We start from the raw sequence: 20,667 nt of genomic DNA, 5'->3' as shown, positions 1-20,667 counted from the left end.
TGTGTCCCGGTGTGCCAGCAGTGATGAGCAACCTGCTCGCTAATATCAACGCTTACTTCGCCCACACCACCACCACCACCACAACCACTGCCTCCGCATCGGACCGATTTGCTGCCTCTAACTTTGGGGTAAGTGCACCTATTATTGTCTTTTAGTCTGACATCCACTGACATGCCTGCAGTGATGTATAGTAAAAAAGTGCTAAATGAAAATATGAGCTCTGTGGTCTCCAGTTGGACTTAAGTAACCTCTACTGCTGTGTTATAGCCTCATATTGAACTCTTGCCGTCAATACTTGTTATCATGCTTCTCATTTAGAGTTATTTGTCTACAGCAAGTCGTGCAGAAATTTGCCAGTGCTTCAGATTGGAATTTTAATAAGCTAATGTTGTTGGGCATTAAATAATATTTCCAGGCAGGAAGCCGAGTCAGGCAATATATATAGCTAAACCCCTACATTTTGTTCCAGGACGTAAAAATGAATCACTGCAAGCACAGCAAAGCTACCGACCACGCAGTGTTGTCAATTTGTAGACTGTAGAGTGCTTTAGGTGTGGTGACTGAATTATGATATTTTTCATCCTGACAGAGGGAGAAATTTGTCAAATTATTGGACCAGCTGCATAACTCACTGAGGATCGACCTCTCCAAATATCGGGTACGTAAGGACTCCTTGTTTGTTTGGAATGGTGTTTGTTTCTGTGAATTTTGTCAATTCAAAAATAATCATACTTTTTTAAGGTTGGATGTTTTACATTGACTTAGAGACTACACTGACAGTATTTAAAATACATGACCATTTCTTCCCTATCTTTCACACAGAGATGCAATTCACCTTAGCTGTAAAAATCCAGGCAGCCATTTAGCATGGGTGTTTATAATTAACATCCTTTAAAAGTGACTGGACTTTTGACAGAAGTGCTGAAGTGTCTGCTACCTGATTGATTTGATAGGCTTCAAGGTTAATTCAACTCTGTTTACAGCACACTGTGTGCTTACTATATCTGGCTTGGAGCAGCAATCCATTTACCATTTGTTCTAAAAGCCAAATGTGTGCCCGTTCCCCTCCAAACGTGATTATTGACTGGATCTCCTTTTCTTTCTTGTGCTCAGTTCAGTGAGCATTTTAATGCATGCTTGCCTTACTGTATATGAATTCTACAATTTAGTCACACATGACGCATGCAAATGCCTTTAGTACTAAATATCCGGTTTAAGAAGAGGTAAATGTCATAAGAGATGTGATGGTCTTATACAAAGAATGACATTTGATAATGTCACATGACTCACATATGGGTTCATAATATTATCACCATAGGCTTAGTATATGGCTTGGAATACTTTGTGGTTTTAAGCTGCGATGATGAAGGAAGATTAGCGATTTGGGTGATTTGAAAAAACAGTAATTACAGAAAAATACCCAGACATCGTGTTACACATTCTTATTCAAGAATAACCAAACAATTACTGAAACCATTGTTTATAGTTTTTAATTAATTAATTAATTATTAATGGATTGATCTATGACTATAAAGTGATTTTGCAAGGCACATACATATCGATGATCAGCCTTTTTATTTTTTTTATTTTATTTAACCAGATATAACCTTTATATAACCAGAGATAAAATCTCATTTACAATGCTGACCTGGCCAAGAAGGCAGCAACGTTACACATAACACATAACACAAACATATAAAATACAGAGAACATAACTAAGAAAACAAAAGACGAAAAAAGCAGTTACTACATTGTGCACATTAGGACAGTAAGAAAGGCACTACTTATTACTGGAGAATAAGTGTTCTTATCCCAGTCCTTACCTTCTGGTGGTAAGGACTTCTGACAACTTCAATTTAAAACAGGCTATAAAGACAAGTGCCGTCAGTTTGAGGCGTGATTGAAGGTCATTCCAAGACCAAGGACCATAATAAAAGAGACTCCTTTTTCCAGCCTCAGTCCGCACAGCAGGAACCTGGAACCGTATCCAGGCACTGGATCTGAGGTTGTAAAAGTCACAAACTGGAGCAAATCTGGCACATATGTAGAGTGGAAGATTTCCTAAAATGGCTTTATACATGAATAAAAACCAATGCTGCATCCTACGCATAGTGAGTGAGGACCATCCAGTTAGGCTATACAGTGTGCAATGATGAGTCCTATAGGTTGCATTTGATAAATAACGCAGTGCAGCATGGTAGAGTGGGTCAAGTTTGGCCAAGACAGTGGGACAGGCAAATCTATAAATGGTGTCACCGTAGTCCAGCTGGGACAGGAATAAGCCAGAGACCAACCTTTTACGGGATGAAGTTGAAAAACAACATTTAAGTCTGTAAAGGAAACCAAGAGTGAATTTCAATTTCTTTGTTAGAACTTCGATATGGTGTTTGAAGTTCAGATTACTGTCCAACCAAAAGCCAAGATATTTGTAGGTATCAACAAACTCAACAGAGACGCCATCAAGGGTGTCAATGGAGAGGCAAGAGGACGCTGACTTGGGAGCAAAAAGCATTGCTTTGGTTTTCTTACTGTTCAAAAGCAGTTTGGAATCAAGAAGTGCATGCTGCAGCGTGATAAAATCAGATTTTAAATTGGAAACGGCCATATCCAGAGAAGGAGCTCATGAATATACAATAGTGTCATCAGCATACATATGATAGGTAGAAAATTGCATCTGATTACAAATATTGTTTACATACAATAAAAAGAGCAAAGGCCCCAAAATAGAGCCCTGTGGAACGCCCTTCTCCAAGGTGACAGGGTCAGAGACAGTGCTAACCAACCTGGCGCATTGAGTACGGTCGGTTAGATAACTCTGAAACCAGCAAATGGCGTTATGACCTAAACGAGACACCAACATAACATTAGACATAATATGGTGATCTACAGTATCAAATGCTTTGGCTAGGTCAATAAACAATGCAACACAAACAGATTTGTTATCCAAAGCAGCCTTGATATCATCTAAGACTTTCAGACTGGCAGTCACAGTACTGTGCTTTGATCTGAATCCAGATTGCATAGGGTTAAGGATGTTGTGTGAATTTAAAAAAAGTTTTAGCTGAGTAGAAACTAGGGACTAAAGAATCTTTGATAACACAGAAAGATTTGAGATAGGACGATAATTATTTAACTCAGTGGGATCACCAGCTTTCAAGAGTGGCGATACCAGAGCTTGCTTCCACAGAGCTGGCAGTGTGTGAGTGGACAGGAAGAGATAAAAAATATCAGTTACTGGTTGTGCTATAATCTGAGCTGCAATTTTTAAAAAGAATGGGTCGAGGCCGTCAGGCCCGGCAAACTTTTTAGGATCAATTGAGTGCAAACCCTGTAAGACTTCAGAGACCGAGAAAGAAGCAAAATCAAAAACAGGGGAGCTCATCTCTTGACTAGGGCTGTGAGTACGGTCATGACTTTGCTGATCAAAAATGTGACCAGCCTTTTTGAAGTGAGCATTGAAAGCATTAGACATACCATCTGAATCTGAAATAAAAGAATCACTGACCTTCAGTTTTTGTGGGAAACTAGAAACCTTCTTGTTCTGAAGTGATTTAATTGTTTTCCAGAACTTAGAATGGTCATTAAAACAATCAGTGGTTAAGCTCAGATAGTGATCAGCTTTAGCTTTTTTAATAAGGGCTGAACATCTATTTCTGAGGACACGAAAAAGCCTACAGTGTCAAGGGATCCATCAGCAGCTCAGGGAATGCTGATCCTCAAGGTCTAATAAATAGCCCCTGTTGTTAGTGTCCAGCACTCTTTATGCTATGTTGGTTTATGGATTGGGAGCATTCGCCACCTTGTAAACATCTGTAAACTAGGATATGTACTCCACATTTGTATTTGTAGCCAACAGCACCTACACACATTGATATGTTTTTGGCTATAACCAATATGAAAAACAGAAATCCTGTTCCTGTTCTACATTAATTAAAAGACTATTTTGTCTTTCTTCTGCTTTGTTTTATAGAGACATACTATATAGTGTGATGGCTATGCTGCAGTCATAGGCTCCATCATTAACTGCTAGCTACAAGACCATACATACTGCAGCAAAAGCAAGGTGGTGCACCGAGGGAGTGGAGAGAGGGAGGAACTGCTAAACTCTATAAGCTTCTGCTGCAATGAAGCAAAGAATAGCCAGAAGCTGTTTATCATTTTTAGACATAATTATTAGGGTCATTTATCCACATAAAAAAAGGCAAATTGCATAATAAAGTTATATAAACAAGTGAATGCAGTTCTATAAAATAGCTCTGCAACAAACCTTTGTGAAAGTCTCTTTCAAGCAGTTCGCATATATAACAGTTTGTTATATCTTTGGTACAGTCATTTCTTTTAAGTCTTTGTATTTTGTCAACCATGCTGGGTAAATACTTCTTCTATATACACTTTAGTGGTGGCGTTTTATCCCCCGCTGAGTTGGGTGATTGTCCCTGAATGATGAGCAACAGGCGAGGTCTGTTAGCAAGCTCCACTGCGCTGCTGTGTATGGAGAATCTTCTGGTTGACCTGGTAAAGCCGCCTTTGATGTAAACGGTTGACTGTCACCATTTCTTTTTCATTATTCGTTTATTTGAACCGGGACAATGCACATTAATGAACATTTCAAACAAAATAATGCTTTCAAATGTAAATGAGCCGGATGTTAGCTTTGAGCTAATTTCCATCCGTAGTCCTGTCACATACAACATTTATGAACATAACATTTATATACATGGCAGGCAGAAATACATGATATGCAGAAATCATATCAATACATTTGAAGCATCAGCAGGCTACATGGTGTCTGTGTCTACGAACTCTGCCATTTTTTTTTGTTGTCGGTTCCGTGGAAGACAAACTGTACCTGCTTGACTTATTTTTAAAATAAGATAATTATATTTTGTGTAAAAAATGTGTTCGCTGAAATACAATATACTTAAAAAGCTATATTAAAGTGGCAAATAGAAAACTGTCAAACTTCAAACGTAAATTTTCCAAGTAATATAATTGTTAGCGCAGTTGTTGCAAAGACATTCAGATCCTACTTTGCAACAACTTTGGTGCATTTTCAGACTATCAAGACAATTGAATACATTAACACATATCATATTATAAATAATTCCCATGCATGCTGCTTGAGTAATTGCAAACTACTCTTGCAAAAAGCCCTTCTGTGAACAACATGGGGTCTCTTTCTCTCTTTGGCTATGCACAGTGAGTCCCTCCTTCTAATCTCTGCTATTTCATCATTATAAAGCAATGTGCCTGCCAGATGTACTTCATAATGAGAAGGTAAAGCCAAACATGTGCCTATTTTCACTTCAATTGAAATAAATACAATATTAAAAGCAATAAGAATAGATAAAAGAGTCATATCAAATCACTTTGTCCCCCTCCCTAACCTGAAACAAATGACAAAAGGTGTCAATCAAACATATGAATCAAATATCCTCCTCTGGAAGAAAGGTACATTGAAGAGACTGGAATTTATCTCCCAGGCCAATAAAGGGTTCGCTGTATTGTTCTCAAGCAGATTGAAATCCTGACATACAGTACACAATCCCCCAGAGCAATCCCAGGAGAGCTAAGCCTATTAGTCATCACACACACACACACACACACACACACACACACACACACACACACACACACACACACACACACACACACACACACACACACACACACACACACACACACACACACACACACACACACACACACACACACACACACACACACACACACACACACACACACACACACACACACACACACACACCCACACCCACACACCTCTCTCCCCAGCTGGTGGCTTACCATTGTGAACTTTAACTGAAATATGACCCTCACACCGTTTCATTTGGCACAAAAGGCAACATGTCCTTGAGTGGGTGATTGCTTTATTTCCCCTGTTCTTTGCCCCGGCTTGCTGTGTGAAGCCACATGTGATCACAGAGACACACCCTGATGACAGCAGAGTCTGATGTCTGTCTACAAAGACAAAGAAATAAAGCATGAGAGAAAAGCAACAACATGTGATGCATGAAAGAGAAACAAGAGAGAGGACTTCAGGGAGACTGAGATGGAGTTGCAAATAGTGAGGAAGGGATACATTTGGAGAAAACAGAGTTAGATGAAATCAGCAGAGACAGTGAGTTGGAGGAGATGCGATTTGGACAAATAGGAAGAGAGTTGGATGCAAAGAGGGATTTATTTGGGAAGAGAGAAGAGGAGAAAACTAATGATGACAGGAAGCCTGTTGGGTGGGAAACAGAGAATGTGGGAGCGGGTTAAGTGAGGAGAGATGGCCTCTTTTATTTTCAGATTGCATGGCTGTCTGTTGATGACATGTTCACTGAGAGCAGTCACAGAATATCACGTTGGCTTCACCTGCCAGCACCGCTGCCCTGCTGCTCAGCCTTGTCAAGCCTTCCACAGACCAATGGTTTCCCACACACACACACACACACACACACACACACACACACACACACACACACACACACACACACACACACACACACACACACACACACACACACACACACACACACACACACACACACACACACACACACACACACACACACATTTCTTTTTTCATAACCTTTACTTAGTTCATACTCTCTCCCACTTTCTACAGCCGTCCCTCAGAGCCGTTCTGCCACTATCCGACAGTAATAAGATTCAGATATGGCTACTCACCGTATGGATTTCCCTATAATGTCATTCAGAGGGAGATTGAGTTTGCTTTTGTAAAACAGGGCGCTTGAATCAGCAGAGATGGAACCGGGGTGCAGCTGCCACTTTACAATTTTGCTACGTATGTATTTCTTCGCTTTAAACTTTATTCGAACTGCGCTGATACACAGTGACACCTTGTATAGCCGGTCTGTCCCAGATGGGATTTGCACGTTTCTCCAGCTCGGACATAAACCCCTCAGTATTCCGAGCATGCTGCGAGGGATTTGGGCCATTGGCTTAGTTTGGACAGTTTGATATAAAGTGATGTTGGTTCAGTTAGCACCCCCTGGGATGTGTGCTCTATTGTCTTAGAAATCAAACTCTGTGCAGTATTACGCTGTGCCTATAGAGAAAATGTAACTTAATGCACAAACCTGCTTTGTTGCTTTATATGGTGCAGTAGTTCCTGCTGCTTCTGCAATAAAAATCTAATATTTGTTCCATGCCATAGCTCTAGCTCTCCAATGTGTCATATTAAGTTACATTGAGCTGTTAAATGTGGGGTAGGTAAGTTTCAGAAACCGGCTCGAGATACACTTTTTGTTATATTCCATGGAATGCTCTTAACATCCCGATAGCAATGAATATCTTAAGTGCTTTGACAAAAAATCCATTAAAAAAATTCATCTGTGGAACCCTTAATAGTATACTGTAAAAACTACAACCAATCCGTTTAGCCAGTTGCCGCCCTGTCTGTCAGCCTTCCATCTCGTGCACGCACAAATGTATCTCGTGCCCTCATGGGGCGTGCCGTCATTGGGCGTGCATTGCAGCAGTACTTCAATGACTCGCCAGCAACAGGCGGCCACTTTCACCATGGCAGTTAGGTTCAACATCGTCTACTGGTCGCAAAAGAAAAAATGTAACGGAGCAAATTAAGAACAAAAAGAAAGTGGAAACTAGGAGAAGTCAAACCAGAGTCAATATCGGAGTTGCTTTGGCTGTGTAGTATTGCTAACCTAGATGTGTTTAGCTTTGCCTGATATGTAACGTTACTGCAGCCTGCTCTCGCGGAGGAGGTGCTCTGTAAGGAAGTCTGAAGGAAGGGGCGGATTCTTTTTAGCTGTGTACTTTCACATTTTAGTGCACTCGAGCCAGTTTCTGAAACTTACCTACCCCACCTTTAATGGAGCTGATAAAGAACCAACATTATACTTCTAGGATCATCTCAACTAGGTTGCTCTATAGCAAGATTCCCTTATACATATCAAGGGTTGCTATAAGTATACAACCAGACTGTCATCCTCAAATGCCAGAAAAGCTTATCCTTTTGCTTTTTTTGTTGAGAAAATACTCAAAGAGAACAAAGCTGGATCTCCACAGTTGTTGGCTAATCTTCTTTTTCTCTGCAGAGAAAAACCTGCATCATTCCAAAGTTTACCCCTTGAAATGTATGACAGACGATGTGAAAAGCCAAGTGTAAGAGACAAGAGGCGCATTCACACCGCAGTACTTTTCCCACAAAGGTTCATGATAAACTTAGTTCTGATGAACTCTTTAGTTCTGATGAACTAAGTCCCTGGGGGTGGATTAGGCAAATGAAGCTGCTGACGTCACTTCTTCTTCTTCTGCTTTGGGTTTACTGGCAGCTCTCAAACAACTTCACGGCGTATACTGCCGCCCAAAATCCCCGGCCGGAAGTCCCCGGTTGTTGGGGACTGGCTTCAGTAGAAACTGCTGGGACTCACAGCAGCTTCTACTGGAGCCTTCCGAGTAAATCGCCAGAACGCCGACACCTCCTCATCTCCACCGCTCCCATGTTTTATTTTTTGTTGCCATAAATTAGTCTCTCTGCGTTTCTGCGCTGGGCTAATGCTAATGCTAATAATGCTAATAAAATGGTGGCTTCACAACACTTTTTTTGAGTTTTACGGAGCGTGGTTTGCAATCCGCCCAGCCAATCAGAAAATATAGCTCTTTTCTCACAAGAGAGCCGCATGAGAGTCCCTGCTCTCTAGCAGGGACGGAAAAGGGGTTAAAAAGTTTCTCGTGAACTAATTTTAGTTCCGGCTCTTTTTGGTGTGAACGCGACATTTCGGAACTATATCGGAACTAAAGTGGGAAAAGTACTCCGGTGTGAACGCGGCTAAGCTAGTATCACTGTTCACAGAGAGCAGACGATAAGACACCTCCAGCTCTGATGGAGGAAGAAACTAATCATGAAAGGGAAAGAAAAAGTCACAAATATGTGAAGTTCTGCTCCTACAATTACAATAAAGAAAATCAGGTATTCATTGTTCAATGCAGATTTGTATATTAATACATGCATTTCAAACTACTAATTTCTGCATTATATGATGTTTCAATCAATTCCAACCTGAACCACTTTGAATGGAGCTTAAAGATAATGTCAGAATATACCATGTATACCCAATAAGTATTACATTTTTTACATTATAAATACATTTTCACCATGAATTGTGCTGTTTCTCTGGGAGACATGTATGCTTTACACATTGTACATCACCCTGAGATAAATGTGTAATTTGTCATATTGGGTTATTTAAATGAAATGTTACTAATTCATTGATATAACCTGCATTTTGATTCAAAATCCAAACAAATTAGCATATGTCTTAGCCCATGATGCATGATGCATGGCAGAGTGCAGGGTGACAGTGCAGTGTTCCTGTGGCAGTTGGAGGTCCAGTGAGCATGACTGCATTTGATCTCTCCTTCCACATGATTTCCTGCACGAGCTCCACTTGCTGCATGGTGTTTGACCAGCAAATCCTTTTATAGAGCCTTTATGCTGCCTCTGTACAAAGGTTTAAAAAACAATGATATTCTTACATAATTATGGAGTTGTACAGTGTCACTGCTTTTGGGTTTTGTTCTCAGTGAACGACCACACCATAGTTTTCAAAGTAAGCGAGAACAAAGACAAAGAACTTAAATCTCATCAGCGTTACTCACTCCTCCTCGTCTCGTCTCATAATGGACTTTCTGTCATCTTTTGAAGGCAGTGCTGATGTTGTCTTTACTTTCAGCTCAGAGATGGATGCCTTTTGTTTTCAGTATGCTTGACTGCTCTCGGGCAACAAATCTGTTTCGCTTTTTCTTAGTTTTTCTGCTGATAAAGTTCCTAATTTCTGGTTTATTTGTATTCATCTGTTGGAAGAATACAAAGTTATTCACACCACTGTCCCTGCGTTAATAAATAGTGTTTGCAGGTGTAAGTGTTTTGTGTATTGTAAAGCCTGGCACTGGATGAACTGTTTTAATATCAGGAACAGTGTGAAGCTGTATTACGTTTTTTCTCCAAAGTAAGTAATGCTTTCCAGAATCAAAAGAAGTATTGTACATGCTGTTTTTAAGCTATTTACACATCCATAACTTGATTCCCTGAAGCTTTGATTATCATTTAGATGGCATTTCCTTCCTCCCTTAACACAGATTTAGTCAAATAGGAATACATTTGTATTCACCTCTGCCACCTGCAATCAAAATGGGATGTCAAATATCAAATTAGATTGAATGCTGGGACCATAATATTATGTATGAAGTCATCTTTGGTGTGTGAAAAACCCACCTACCTCCTTTGCAGCATACATAAGCGTCAATGAGCACTTAACTTTACTTCACTCCAATCATCATAATTACACAGCTACATAACCTTTTGATGTCAAAATGCACTAATGAACAGATTTCTAATTCTACACTGAATAATTTCTTTTCTTTTTAAATATACAGCTTTAAAATAAGATTGTATTATACGTGCAACTCAAATTAATCCTCTCATTTAAAGACAAAGTAGACTTAATGGACCAGTCTTCAACTATCTCTGTAAAGCAGAATAGCAGCAGTGAAATTGCAGTTTTATGTGCAATTTCAGCTCTTCAAGGGTGATTTTCCTCCCCTATAGATAAAGGTGTTAATGCCTCTATTGGAAGCAAGGAAGCAAAGATTAGTTTGACATTACTTGGATAAAAAAGAAGCCTTAATGGGTTACATGTCAGAATGTAGTCTCTTGAGCAAAACTCAAATTGCCTCCTTTAGTTCAAAGTCACAGTTCCTAACCAGAAAACCAAACACATGTTGTGGGAGCTGTTCCAGCAGAGTGATTTCAGGCAACATTCAAGGTTGCAGCGGGAAGAAACAAAATCAATGTTTCAAAGGGACTGATGGCTTCAGTTTGATCTGAAGGCTGCATGTATGTGTGGTTATTGTGAGAGAAAGTGCAGTGTCAGCAAAGAGAGGAAGGGAGGTGAGTGATGGAACTCCCAGTGTGTGAATAAGACTGGTGGTGGTGCCGCAGCTGCTAGAAAATAATTTTCTCTCTGCTTGTAATTTAAGATTTCTTTTACCCGGAGGATTCTGCTGTTGAGTGGATGACAAAGGACACTCAAGCTTCTTAAATCACATTTTAAAATCTTTCAGCGAGATACAAATGATGAAATACCCAAACAACGTTATTGTTAATATTACATTACATGTCACTTGTTAAACACTTTTATCCAAAGCAACTTAAATACTCAATACTGTGGGCAATCCCCACAGGAGCACTTTGGGGTGAAGTGTCTCGGGGACACAATGACATGCTGACTGCAGTGGGGTTTGAACCTGTGACCACCTGATCTGAACACCAACTCACAACCCACTGCGCCACACACCGCCTGATATGTAGGGCAATGATGCAAACCGCTTTAAAAGACAAGCAAGAAAACAAAACGGGTACTGTTCCACATTTGTGCGTGCAGAATGTGTGTCAATGTTGTTTTCCTGGAGGCTGTTCATCTTTGGGAACTACTCTACTCTTTCACCTCCAGACTGTTCTCATTAGTCATGGCTTTAGAGAGATATACTGTAAGTAGATGGCTGACAGTCCATTACAAAAAAGTCCTTTGTAGAGGCACAAGACACTTTATGTGACCAAAAGTAGAATTTCAACTTCCATGCCCATCGCTGGATGCCATAGGGCGCACATATATATTTAAGCAATAGCTCACGACAGGCCGTGGTATATGCTCATTATATCACAGTTAAGGGGCGTGGTTCGGCCCGACGCGAAGCAGGCAGTTTGCTTTTCAGCCTAACTGTATACTGTTTTTCTCAGACGCGGAGGGATACTGACTTGTTGTGAAAAGTAACTTACAATTCTACCCGTGGTATACGCTCAGTATTTCACGGCTACGAACCAATCAGATTGCTTGATTTCACTTGTCCGTTTTATAAATATATATGTTTTTAGACATGCAATAAAAAAGGAAATGCTAGTGATTTAGCTCTCTGGGTCCATAGATGCAGAAGATAACCGGAAGATCCGATTAAATATATTCTCCACAGTCTGTCCATTTTGGCTTCATGCGCCAACGTGGTCCTGCCTCCGTGCTGTATCCAGCTCTCTTCCGTGTCCATTAACAGCCCGTCCTCATGTGTTCCCCTCCATTGGCTCTTTTTAAGACCACTGTCCAGGTTGTGTTGAGCAATTATTCTTCAAAACTCCACTTCTTGTAAAGTGGTCAGCTTGAATCATTTATCAACTCAGTAAGATGCCGCTCACGTCCAAACGATGTCAGGCGAGTTTTGTTTCTGCTGATCAGCCGTGATGTCGGACAGACCTTTTTTCTGTGCTGTCAAGCCTTGAGGCTGCTGAATCCGGCTCTATTTCCTAAATCTCTTTTGTGCATTTATTGACAAGGTAGAGGAGTAGTAGACAACGAGTAAAAAATGTATTTGAGCAATGAGAAAGAAGGAGAAGTAGGATAATGTGGCAGCGAGGCCATCCAGGACGTCAGAGCTTTATGCGCTCCCGTCACGCTGCTCTGCACTGCCTGATGACTTCATGGCCCCGAAATAGAGGATTTCATCAGCAGAGACCTCCCTTGTCCACTAAACGATTAGACCGACAGTCATTTCGGTGTGATTACTGGGCGTTGCACTCTAATCAATTTCAATGTTTTGGGCTAAGCGCTGTCATGTGTTGGGTGAAGGGGTTTGTGACGTTAAAAGGCTGCTTTCAACGAGATGTCTCCTCGTGTTGATTTCCTTTTTCTGTTTTCTCACTACAGGATAATTTCCCTGCAGGAAACCCAGAGCGTCTCCTAGATCTGAAGTCCACTGTTGATCTGCTGACCAGCATCACCTTCTTCAGGATGAAGGTAGCTGTGTGTAGGGAAGCGTGTGTAGGCAGAGAGAAATTGAAAGAAACATAAACAATATCATAAATAATGATGGAGCACACAATTAAAATATAATCTTTCAAGATGTAATGTTTTATCACAGAAATGACTCGGGTTTCCCACAGAAATTGATTATATTTGTGGAATCAAATCCCCCCCCCCAACGTTCTTGTTGCTCTGTGTTGCGTTGTTAAAGAGTGAAACTGTTGAGGATCTTTGGGATTTATTCTCCCAAAAATATAATTTACAATTTGCAATTTGGGCATTTAGCAGACGCCTTATTCCAAAGCGACTTACAATGACCAATTACAGGGACATTCTCCCTGGAGTAACCGAGGGCTAAGTGCCTTGCTCAAGGGCACACTAGTAGTGGTGTTCCACGCAGGATTTGAACTCGCCACCTTCCGATCATCAGCCCACCTCACTATCCATTAGACAACCCCAAAAAAATAAAAATAATAAAAAAATAAAATAATAATAATAATAATAATAATATATATTTTTTTTTTATGAGATCCATTTGTGGCGGACTATATTTAATTGTGGCGGCCCGCCACAAATAAATCAATGTATGGGAAACACAGCCCCCTGAATAAGCGAAAACGGCACTTTCAGCCCTCGTCATGGCTGTGAAATCTGACGTAATGAAGTCATAAACATAAACTCTGATTGATTTTAGGCACCTTTCGTTTAGGCCAAATCGATTCCAAATCATAATTCCTGGAAACCTCTCACAATTTCTTGACTTCAGGCTGGTGGGGTCATGTTTGTGTAACGTGTGTTGACCTGCATACTGCTGGAAGCCTCTTGGTTCATAACGCTTCCAGCTCTCTCCTGTTTCCTGCCCCTCTCCCTCTCCCCCAACACTACGTCTTGACTGCTATAGGAAGAGCTTGGCTCTATTCAGCTCTCTTTTGCCTGGAGTGGGGGTTAGTGCTAGTTCACCGAGGCATAGCTAAGATGGCAGCTATGAGCAAAGGAATGAAATCTGTCACTTTAGGTTACCAATGCTTTCACTCTCTGCCATGCTGAACTTCACCGTGTATACGCACAGCTGCTCACACACCGGAGCTACAGTGTGACTATACTGCACACACACCTAAATGCCTGGCCACATGTCAATTATGATATACATAATGGAGGTAAGAAGGTTGCCCTTTTTCCACAAGGAAGCGATAATGTTTCACGTACGTGTAATCTGATATAATTACTTTATCACTTCACTGATGAAAGAACATAAAAATGTATTCAAGACAGTAAATGTCATTGATATGGGTTGCATACATCATCTATAGTTACTGGGTAATTTGAATATCATCTGCTTTGATACTGAAAAACATTTAAATCATGTGTGTGTATTTGCTCGTGTGTGTGTGTGTGTGTGTGTGTGTGTGTGCAGGTTCAAGAGCTCCAGAGTCCACCCAGAGCCAGCATGGTGGTGAAGGACTGTGTGAAGGCGTGTCTGGACTCTACATACAAATACATTTTTGATAACTGTCATGAACTCTACAACCAACTCCTTGACCAGGTAAACAGCTTTCAGATCATTTTCACTTCCACTGCTTATCAATTGATTCAGGCTCATCCACGTATCTAGTTGTGCTTGGTGATTCACTGCCAAATCTTGACATTAGACCTGTGAAAAATAATGACATTAACGACTTGTTAAACAACATATGGATATGCCTTTTCATAATTGTTGCTGACTTCGATATTGCCCGTGGTGTTTACGTGATTGCTTGTTGACATACGAATGTCAACAACATTTTGCCAGCATCATGCCAGAGTGACAGCAGGGATTTCCTTAGCATGATATAACTTAGGCATTGCATATTTTGATTGAGTCCATTTTAGTTATTGTTTTGATTGTGGGGTCTTTTACGAATTCCAAATTCCAATATCTAAATGTTTCTAAGAAGTTGAAGTATATTGCTCTTTAAAATAATGTACTAATTTAAAATATATACTTATTATATAAGTGGACTCAAACTGACTATAATGTATTTCATCAAAATGATTTCTGGGAAAATCAATTGTCTAACAATAGATAGTTATTGTGCTAATTTAGAGCTTTGATTTCTTTACACTAACTCTTGCAGATGTAATGATGCACGAATAAATTAAAAAAAATGGTTTACCTCAATACTCAATGAGTATTCTCTTGGACTTGGTTGCCGCTTGTGCACTCGCCATGCAAAACCTGCCTGTTGTGAATGGTTCGATGGCTCGGTCTCCAGTATTGACATTTGTAATACACCAGCCATGCCCGCACCACAGTTGCATCCCCTGGCACTAGTGAAGTAAACATTTGGGTGCAAAGGCTAACACAAGCAGAGAGAGAGCTGCCCCAGCATGCCTTTGGCAGTTATAGTATATACGATAGAGACTGATTTAGCAATGGTACGTGTGTGTGTCACTTCTTTCAGCTCTTTTGAGTTGATCAGTGCTGACTGTTTTATAAAAGTCTTTTTTTAGTATGGGATTTGTGTTTCGCTTGTTCAGCTTTAGTGTTATTTTGTTTACTGTTGTTATGGTTGATGTTTTTGTTGCTTCCCTGGGCTTGAAAGCCATAACCCAACCCACTACTGCCCCATCCAAAGCAAAAACAATCTACAAGCTGTTACCAAAACAATGTTATTTCTAACAAGAGGATTTGTTATTTTATGGATGGTTCAGAATAATAAGATATAGGCCTTTTTGTTTATTGTTATTGTAAAGTTTGTTTGGTTTTATGTTCTGAATGTCTTAGTAAGATAACCACAACAACACGCTTTATTGTCGGTATGCTGCTGAGCAAGACAGCAATACAAGAGAATTACGATGGAAAGTGAAAAGAAGATATTGGCTATCCAGTGTGCCGATAAACATTAAACAACAGAAGCATACATCTAGCACTTACAGAAAATGCAAATATCAGTGTAAAAATAGAGTTTAATCAAGCTAACTGTAATGAAGGCAGCTGACAGCATATCTGCTCTGCTGATTTAGGTAATCACATTTAATCTACAAACTAGCATCTCAGCATCTGGTGATTAGCCAAGCTGATGGGCAACGCTAACTAGATAACTGACTCCTAATGGGTCTTTATGAAAAACCTACCTGCTGCAAGGCAAGGCAATTGTATTTATATAACACCTTTCAGCACGCGACAATTCAAAGTGCTTTACAAAATAAAAACAAAAGACATTTAAGAACAGGCATAAAAAAGCAAAGATAATGAAATAAAGAAATAAACACAGCAGGTACAGAATACATGAATAGAAGGCGTACTGCAGTGTGAGTATGAACAGCTCAATTAAAAGCAGCGGCAAATAGATATGGTTTGAGTCTGGATTTGAAAATAGGAAGTGTTTCAGCGGACGTGCACGATTCGGGCAGTTTGTTCCAGATTGTCGGCTCTTAATACTTAAACGCTGCTTTTCCATGTTTAGTTCTTATTCTTGGAACAGAGAGCAGACCTGACCCAGAGGACCTGAGACTCCTGGATGGTTCATAGTTATGCAGGAGATTGTTTGTATACCTCGGTCCTAAGGAGTTTAGTGATTTAAAAACTAGCAATAGTATTTTAAAATCAATTCTTTGGTCGACTTGAAGCCAGTGTAAAGACTTCAGAACCGGACTGATGTGATCCACTGCAAACACAGAAATGTTTAAGCTTGGTGATGTAGGCTACCTAAAGAATGCAGCAGAATACCTAAAAAAAAAACAAAGGCTGCCTTTAATTACTGGCAGACTTTTAAAAGTAATTAATATTGAATATAGTTATTACTTCAGGGCCTCTCCTGAAAATCCAGGTAAACAACCATTTGTTACATTTTGTGCTGACAGAAAATCTTGATATTCCATCATGACTGGCATCAATTCGACTCTATTGCTGTAAAAGCAAAACATTAAAAGTGTTTATTGTTAACTTAAAGTTTCAACCATCCAAGAAAGAGATCACATCATCATCAGGCTTTTTACATCTATTTTGGCTCCAGATGGATAATAAATGAGCAAAAAAAACAAGTTGGAACATGGACGATATAAATAAACTAGCATGAGAGTATGCTGCCATACTGCGTCCTCATGTGATAATGTATCACTTGCATACCACGAGCAGCTTGAGGCATGTTTCCAGATAAAGAACTCACTTAATTACATTTTCCTGAAACATGGCATCACCCACTCTTAAGTAAGCGCACGCTTCTCTGAACACATTGACATTTCTATGGGATTGAGTTTACATGCTTTGGCCTTTTCAGTGTTAAATAAGCAGGCAACAGGCGGTCCCACCTTATTATTTACTTCCCAAGGAGAATGGCCTCCCCACCTCCGAATATAATGTCTTTAAGATAATGGGTGCAGCCCGCTCAAAAGTTGAATAATAAGCTTCCTTTGTTCAAACAGCCTGAAGGTTTGTAAGCAATTACCAAACCAGGAGAGATAGACCGTTCCACTAATTACATCGTCGTCCACCACAGTTCCACAACTGGCAGCCTCTCCATCAATGTTTCCTACACGGCAGAAGAAAAAGACATCAGCTTCCCCCTAAAGCAAATCTCACTGTGAATTCAAATGATTATGTTCACATACACTAGGTAGCCTTTGACTCAGCGGTTGCAAAACAATTCACACCCCAATTCTCCGGTCGCTAACAATGACTGAGTGCGGCGACACAATCACTGACACGATGGTCAGGCAGGCAGGGAAATATCCCAGCCAATAAGAGGCATATTGCATGACATAACACAGCTCTCTGCTTCGGTCTGTTCGTCAAGTGGATGAGGGAAGGAGGGGTGAGGGGAATGTAGCTTAACAGTTTCTTACATTTTGGCAGAAAAAGAGCAAGACTAAGGGGAAATACCCTGTGAATGAAGGTGGATTTGCAAGGATAGTTCACAAACCAGAAATGCTAAGTGGCTTGCACTTGCGTCTATGAAAAATGCTCATGTATATGCACACATGAATGCATTATGCACACATGAATGCATTATGCAAATGCCCATGCTTAAGTAGGCAGAGGAATAGAAGCAGTCTGGTTATGAAGAGGGAGGCTGCTGTTTGTTGACAAGTATGGAGAAGAAGGGATCTACTTTGTGAGAGGAGCTACTCCTCCACTTGTTACTGAGCAGGCAATTCCAATTGATTTGATAAGTTTCCCTCTTTATCGCCATGATCACATATTTGCGCACAATACCCAGCTGGTTGATGACTCTGTTTGAAGAGCATGCTGTTTGTCTTCAGAATATGTGCCTTTGAGTATATCCTTTCATACAATTCTTAAAAGAACAACCTTTTTGTCTCTGGGCCTTTAAATACAGCTTCAGCTCTTTCTCTTGGGGATTTTTCCATTCTCCAAGAACATCCTTCAATCAGAGATTTGTGTCACATTGTGAGAATTGATGAGCCAGTTGTATGGTAATGCTGATTTCTCCCACACAGGGACTGCAAGTGCTAAACAATAACCATAAAGCACGAGCTACCCTCTAGAGGAGTGATGCGTTTCTATGAATATTTCTGCTAGTGCCCCCCTCCACCACCATTCACTGGGAGTAGTGAGTTCAGGACGTATTCACCTCCTTGTACAAGTGAGAGTGAAGCCCATGGGTATGTTGTGGGCTGTAAAAAGACAGCAAGACACTTAATCACCTTTAACAATGTGTGTGTACCTACTTGAGGTGAATGCAGATGAGCTATGGGAGCCTACGCTACATTTTAGCTCGCTGCATATCGCTTTCAATTTAGTAGGGATGACACAACCTTCAATGTCCTTCATATGCATACAGCCATGCACGCGCACACGCACAAGGATACACCCATCGACAGCTTTTTGCATAGCCAAGTGACCACCTGCAGGGATATTTGTTTTATTATCACATGGCTCCAATTAACCAGAAATGTACCTTGTTGCATTTATTAGCATATCTCCCCTTGATGTACCTCTCCTTCCAAGTAAGCATCGCATCGTCATTTCATTAGCGATGAGTTCAGCGCCGATATTGATTATTTAATTGATCTTAACTCATAAATCGCTCATTTGCTTTTTACAAGACACTTGTTAACCTCAATGTTTTGAATGGTGTGATTGATGGAGCAGATCAATCTCTAGTGATGCTTGCCTTAATTTATGATCACACTTACTGATGTTTCTATACCAGTTTTACTAATGCATACTGTAGATGTTTACTCAATCAAGGTTAACATGCGTTCAGCTTAAATTCCCAACACGGCCTTTGACTACGTTACATATGGAGCTCCCTTTTGCCTCCACTTTGGAAACTGGTTCATGTTTCATGTGTTGATACAGAGCAAGCATGGGAATATGCAAATGACTAATTCATGAGCTTTGATCAATATGATGTCCGGGATGGAACCGCCCATGTTATTAATCTGTTTTCCTGTCGATGGCAGACACGAGGGTGGATTTTACTTTTGCAAACCCAAATGATTAAAGCAGTGAACCCTGGGCTCACACAATCTACTGTCGCAGAATCAGCTGTACGCTGTATTTGTCTTTCATTTCATTTCATTTTTATTTGTCCCGCTCATGGTACGCAAAACCAAATGTACAGTAATTGCCAAGAAAACATGACTCTACCAAAACACCATTGAGCGAAAAGGAGCAGGGAGAAGAATAAAATCTTATGTGACCGGTCCCTTTCTAAAAAAAACAAAATAAATACAAATAGATGTTCTGCCCTTCATAATAATTTTTTTCACAGCCAAACATAACAATATTTTAGGATACTAAGAGAAACCCAAAAAAAAAAAATCTCACTTTCTTGTTGCAGTGAGATTAGATTGTGTCGTTCTTCCAGCTGCAATGTGTGCCTTGCATCACAGGATATTTAAGACTACAATCAACGTCATCTGATACAAGTTGATCATCGTAGGAACTGACTAGGTTTTAAGGGTTGAATCAATAGTAAATTGATGCGTGTTGCATTTCAATATCTCAAGCTCTCGATACAGCGTCTGCTCTCAGTGCTGCAACAAAGTCAATAGGCCTAAGGTTGTTAAATAATTCAACCTAAATTATTCAATAACTGATTGGAACATGTTTCATTTTTAACACAATTTCCTTTTACCAGCATTCATCAAGTAAACATTTAGCTTTAGAGTTCCATACACGAATGAGAACATTTGTATTGCTTCCTCTTGGAAGGGTTTGTCAAAGAGGGTATGTAGATCACATTTATAACCTATGACAGTGTACTGTGGGTACACAGCCTCCCAAGAGAATGCAATACACATTTTTCTGCATGTTTGTATGTGTGTGTATGAAACAGAGCTGCCAGTAAGCTCTTTGTGGTGTGTGTGCACGGCCTAGCCTGTGTTCTGCAGAACCTGTTAGTGTCAGAGTGAGACACTGTGACAGTAACTTACTGGCTGCAGATCAGTATGGTTACACTCAGTGTGGGGTGAACAGATGGCAGGGTCAGGGAAAGATTTCATATTTAACACCCATCACCCCAGGACAGCCACGGAGATGTCTGCCTCACACTTTGATGCACACAAACACAAACACAAACACACTACCGATGGATGATTACACTTTTCAAACTGAAATGCTCAACATTTCAGTCCTGGTGTTGTTTTGGGTGAATCTGTTCCGGTACAGTTAAACAAACTCACATTCTTGTGGAAAGCTTTTCAGATGGCTCCCTGTGTCTGCTCTTTCTTTTTCTGTTACTCTATAAAACAAAAATAAAATAAAACTCTAAATGGTAATGCTCGATTACATGCACTTTGTATTCTCTGTGTATCACTTATAAGTGTGGCAGTCATTTTAATCTAATGAGGGAATGGAAGCTTCCAATACTAACACATT

The 20,667-nt window shown here is 40.2% G+C and overlaps 2 protein-coding genes across 2 annotated transcripts in view; one reads left to right on the top strand and one right to left on the bottom strand.

Annotated features, from left to right (window-relative positions):
- The window catches only part of myo5aa (myosin VAa), a 424,551-nt gene that overhangs the window by 346,882 nt on the left and 57,002 nt on the right, over nt 1-20,667 (bottom strand). The window lies entirely within an intron of this gene.
- unc13c (unc-13 homolog C (C. elegans)) overlaps nt 1-20,667 on the top strand; it is a 120,283-nt gene that overhangs the window by 49,397 nt on the left and 50,219 nt on the right. The window contains exons 13-16 of the mRNA XM_079663674.1: nt 1-128; nt 590-658; nt 12,744-12,833; nt 14,254-14,382. The exon at nt 1-128 is cut by the window's left edge and continues 29 nt beyond it. Of these exons, the coding sequence (XP_079519800.1) occupies nt 1-128; nt 590-658; nt 12,744-12,833; nt 14,254-14,382 (416 nt within the window). The remainder of the gene's footprint in view (nt 129-589; nt 659-12,743; nt 12,834-14,253; nt 14,383-20,667) is intronic.

This window comes from Notothenia rossii, assembly GCF_949606895.1.
Source record: "Notothenia rossii genome assembly, chromosome: 2".
Classification (NCBI taxonomy): Eukaryota; Metazoa; Chordata; class Actinopteri; order Perciformes; family Nototheniidae; genus Notothenia; species Notothenia rossii.
Note: the sequence above shows the minus strand (reverse complement) of the source record. Positions and strands in the feature narration are given on the sequence as shown.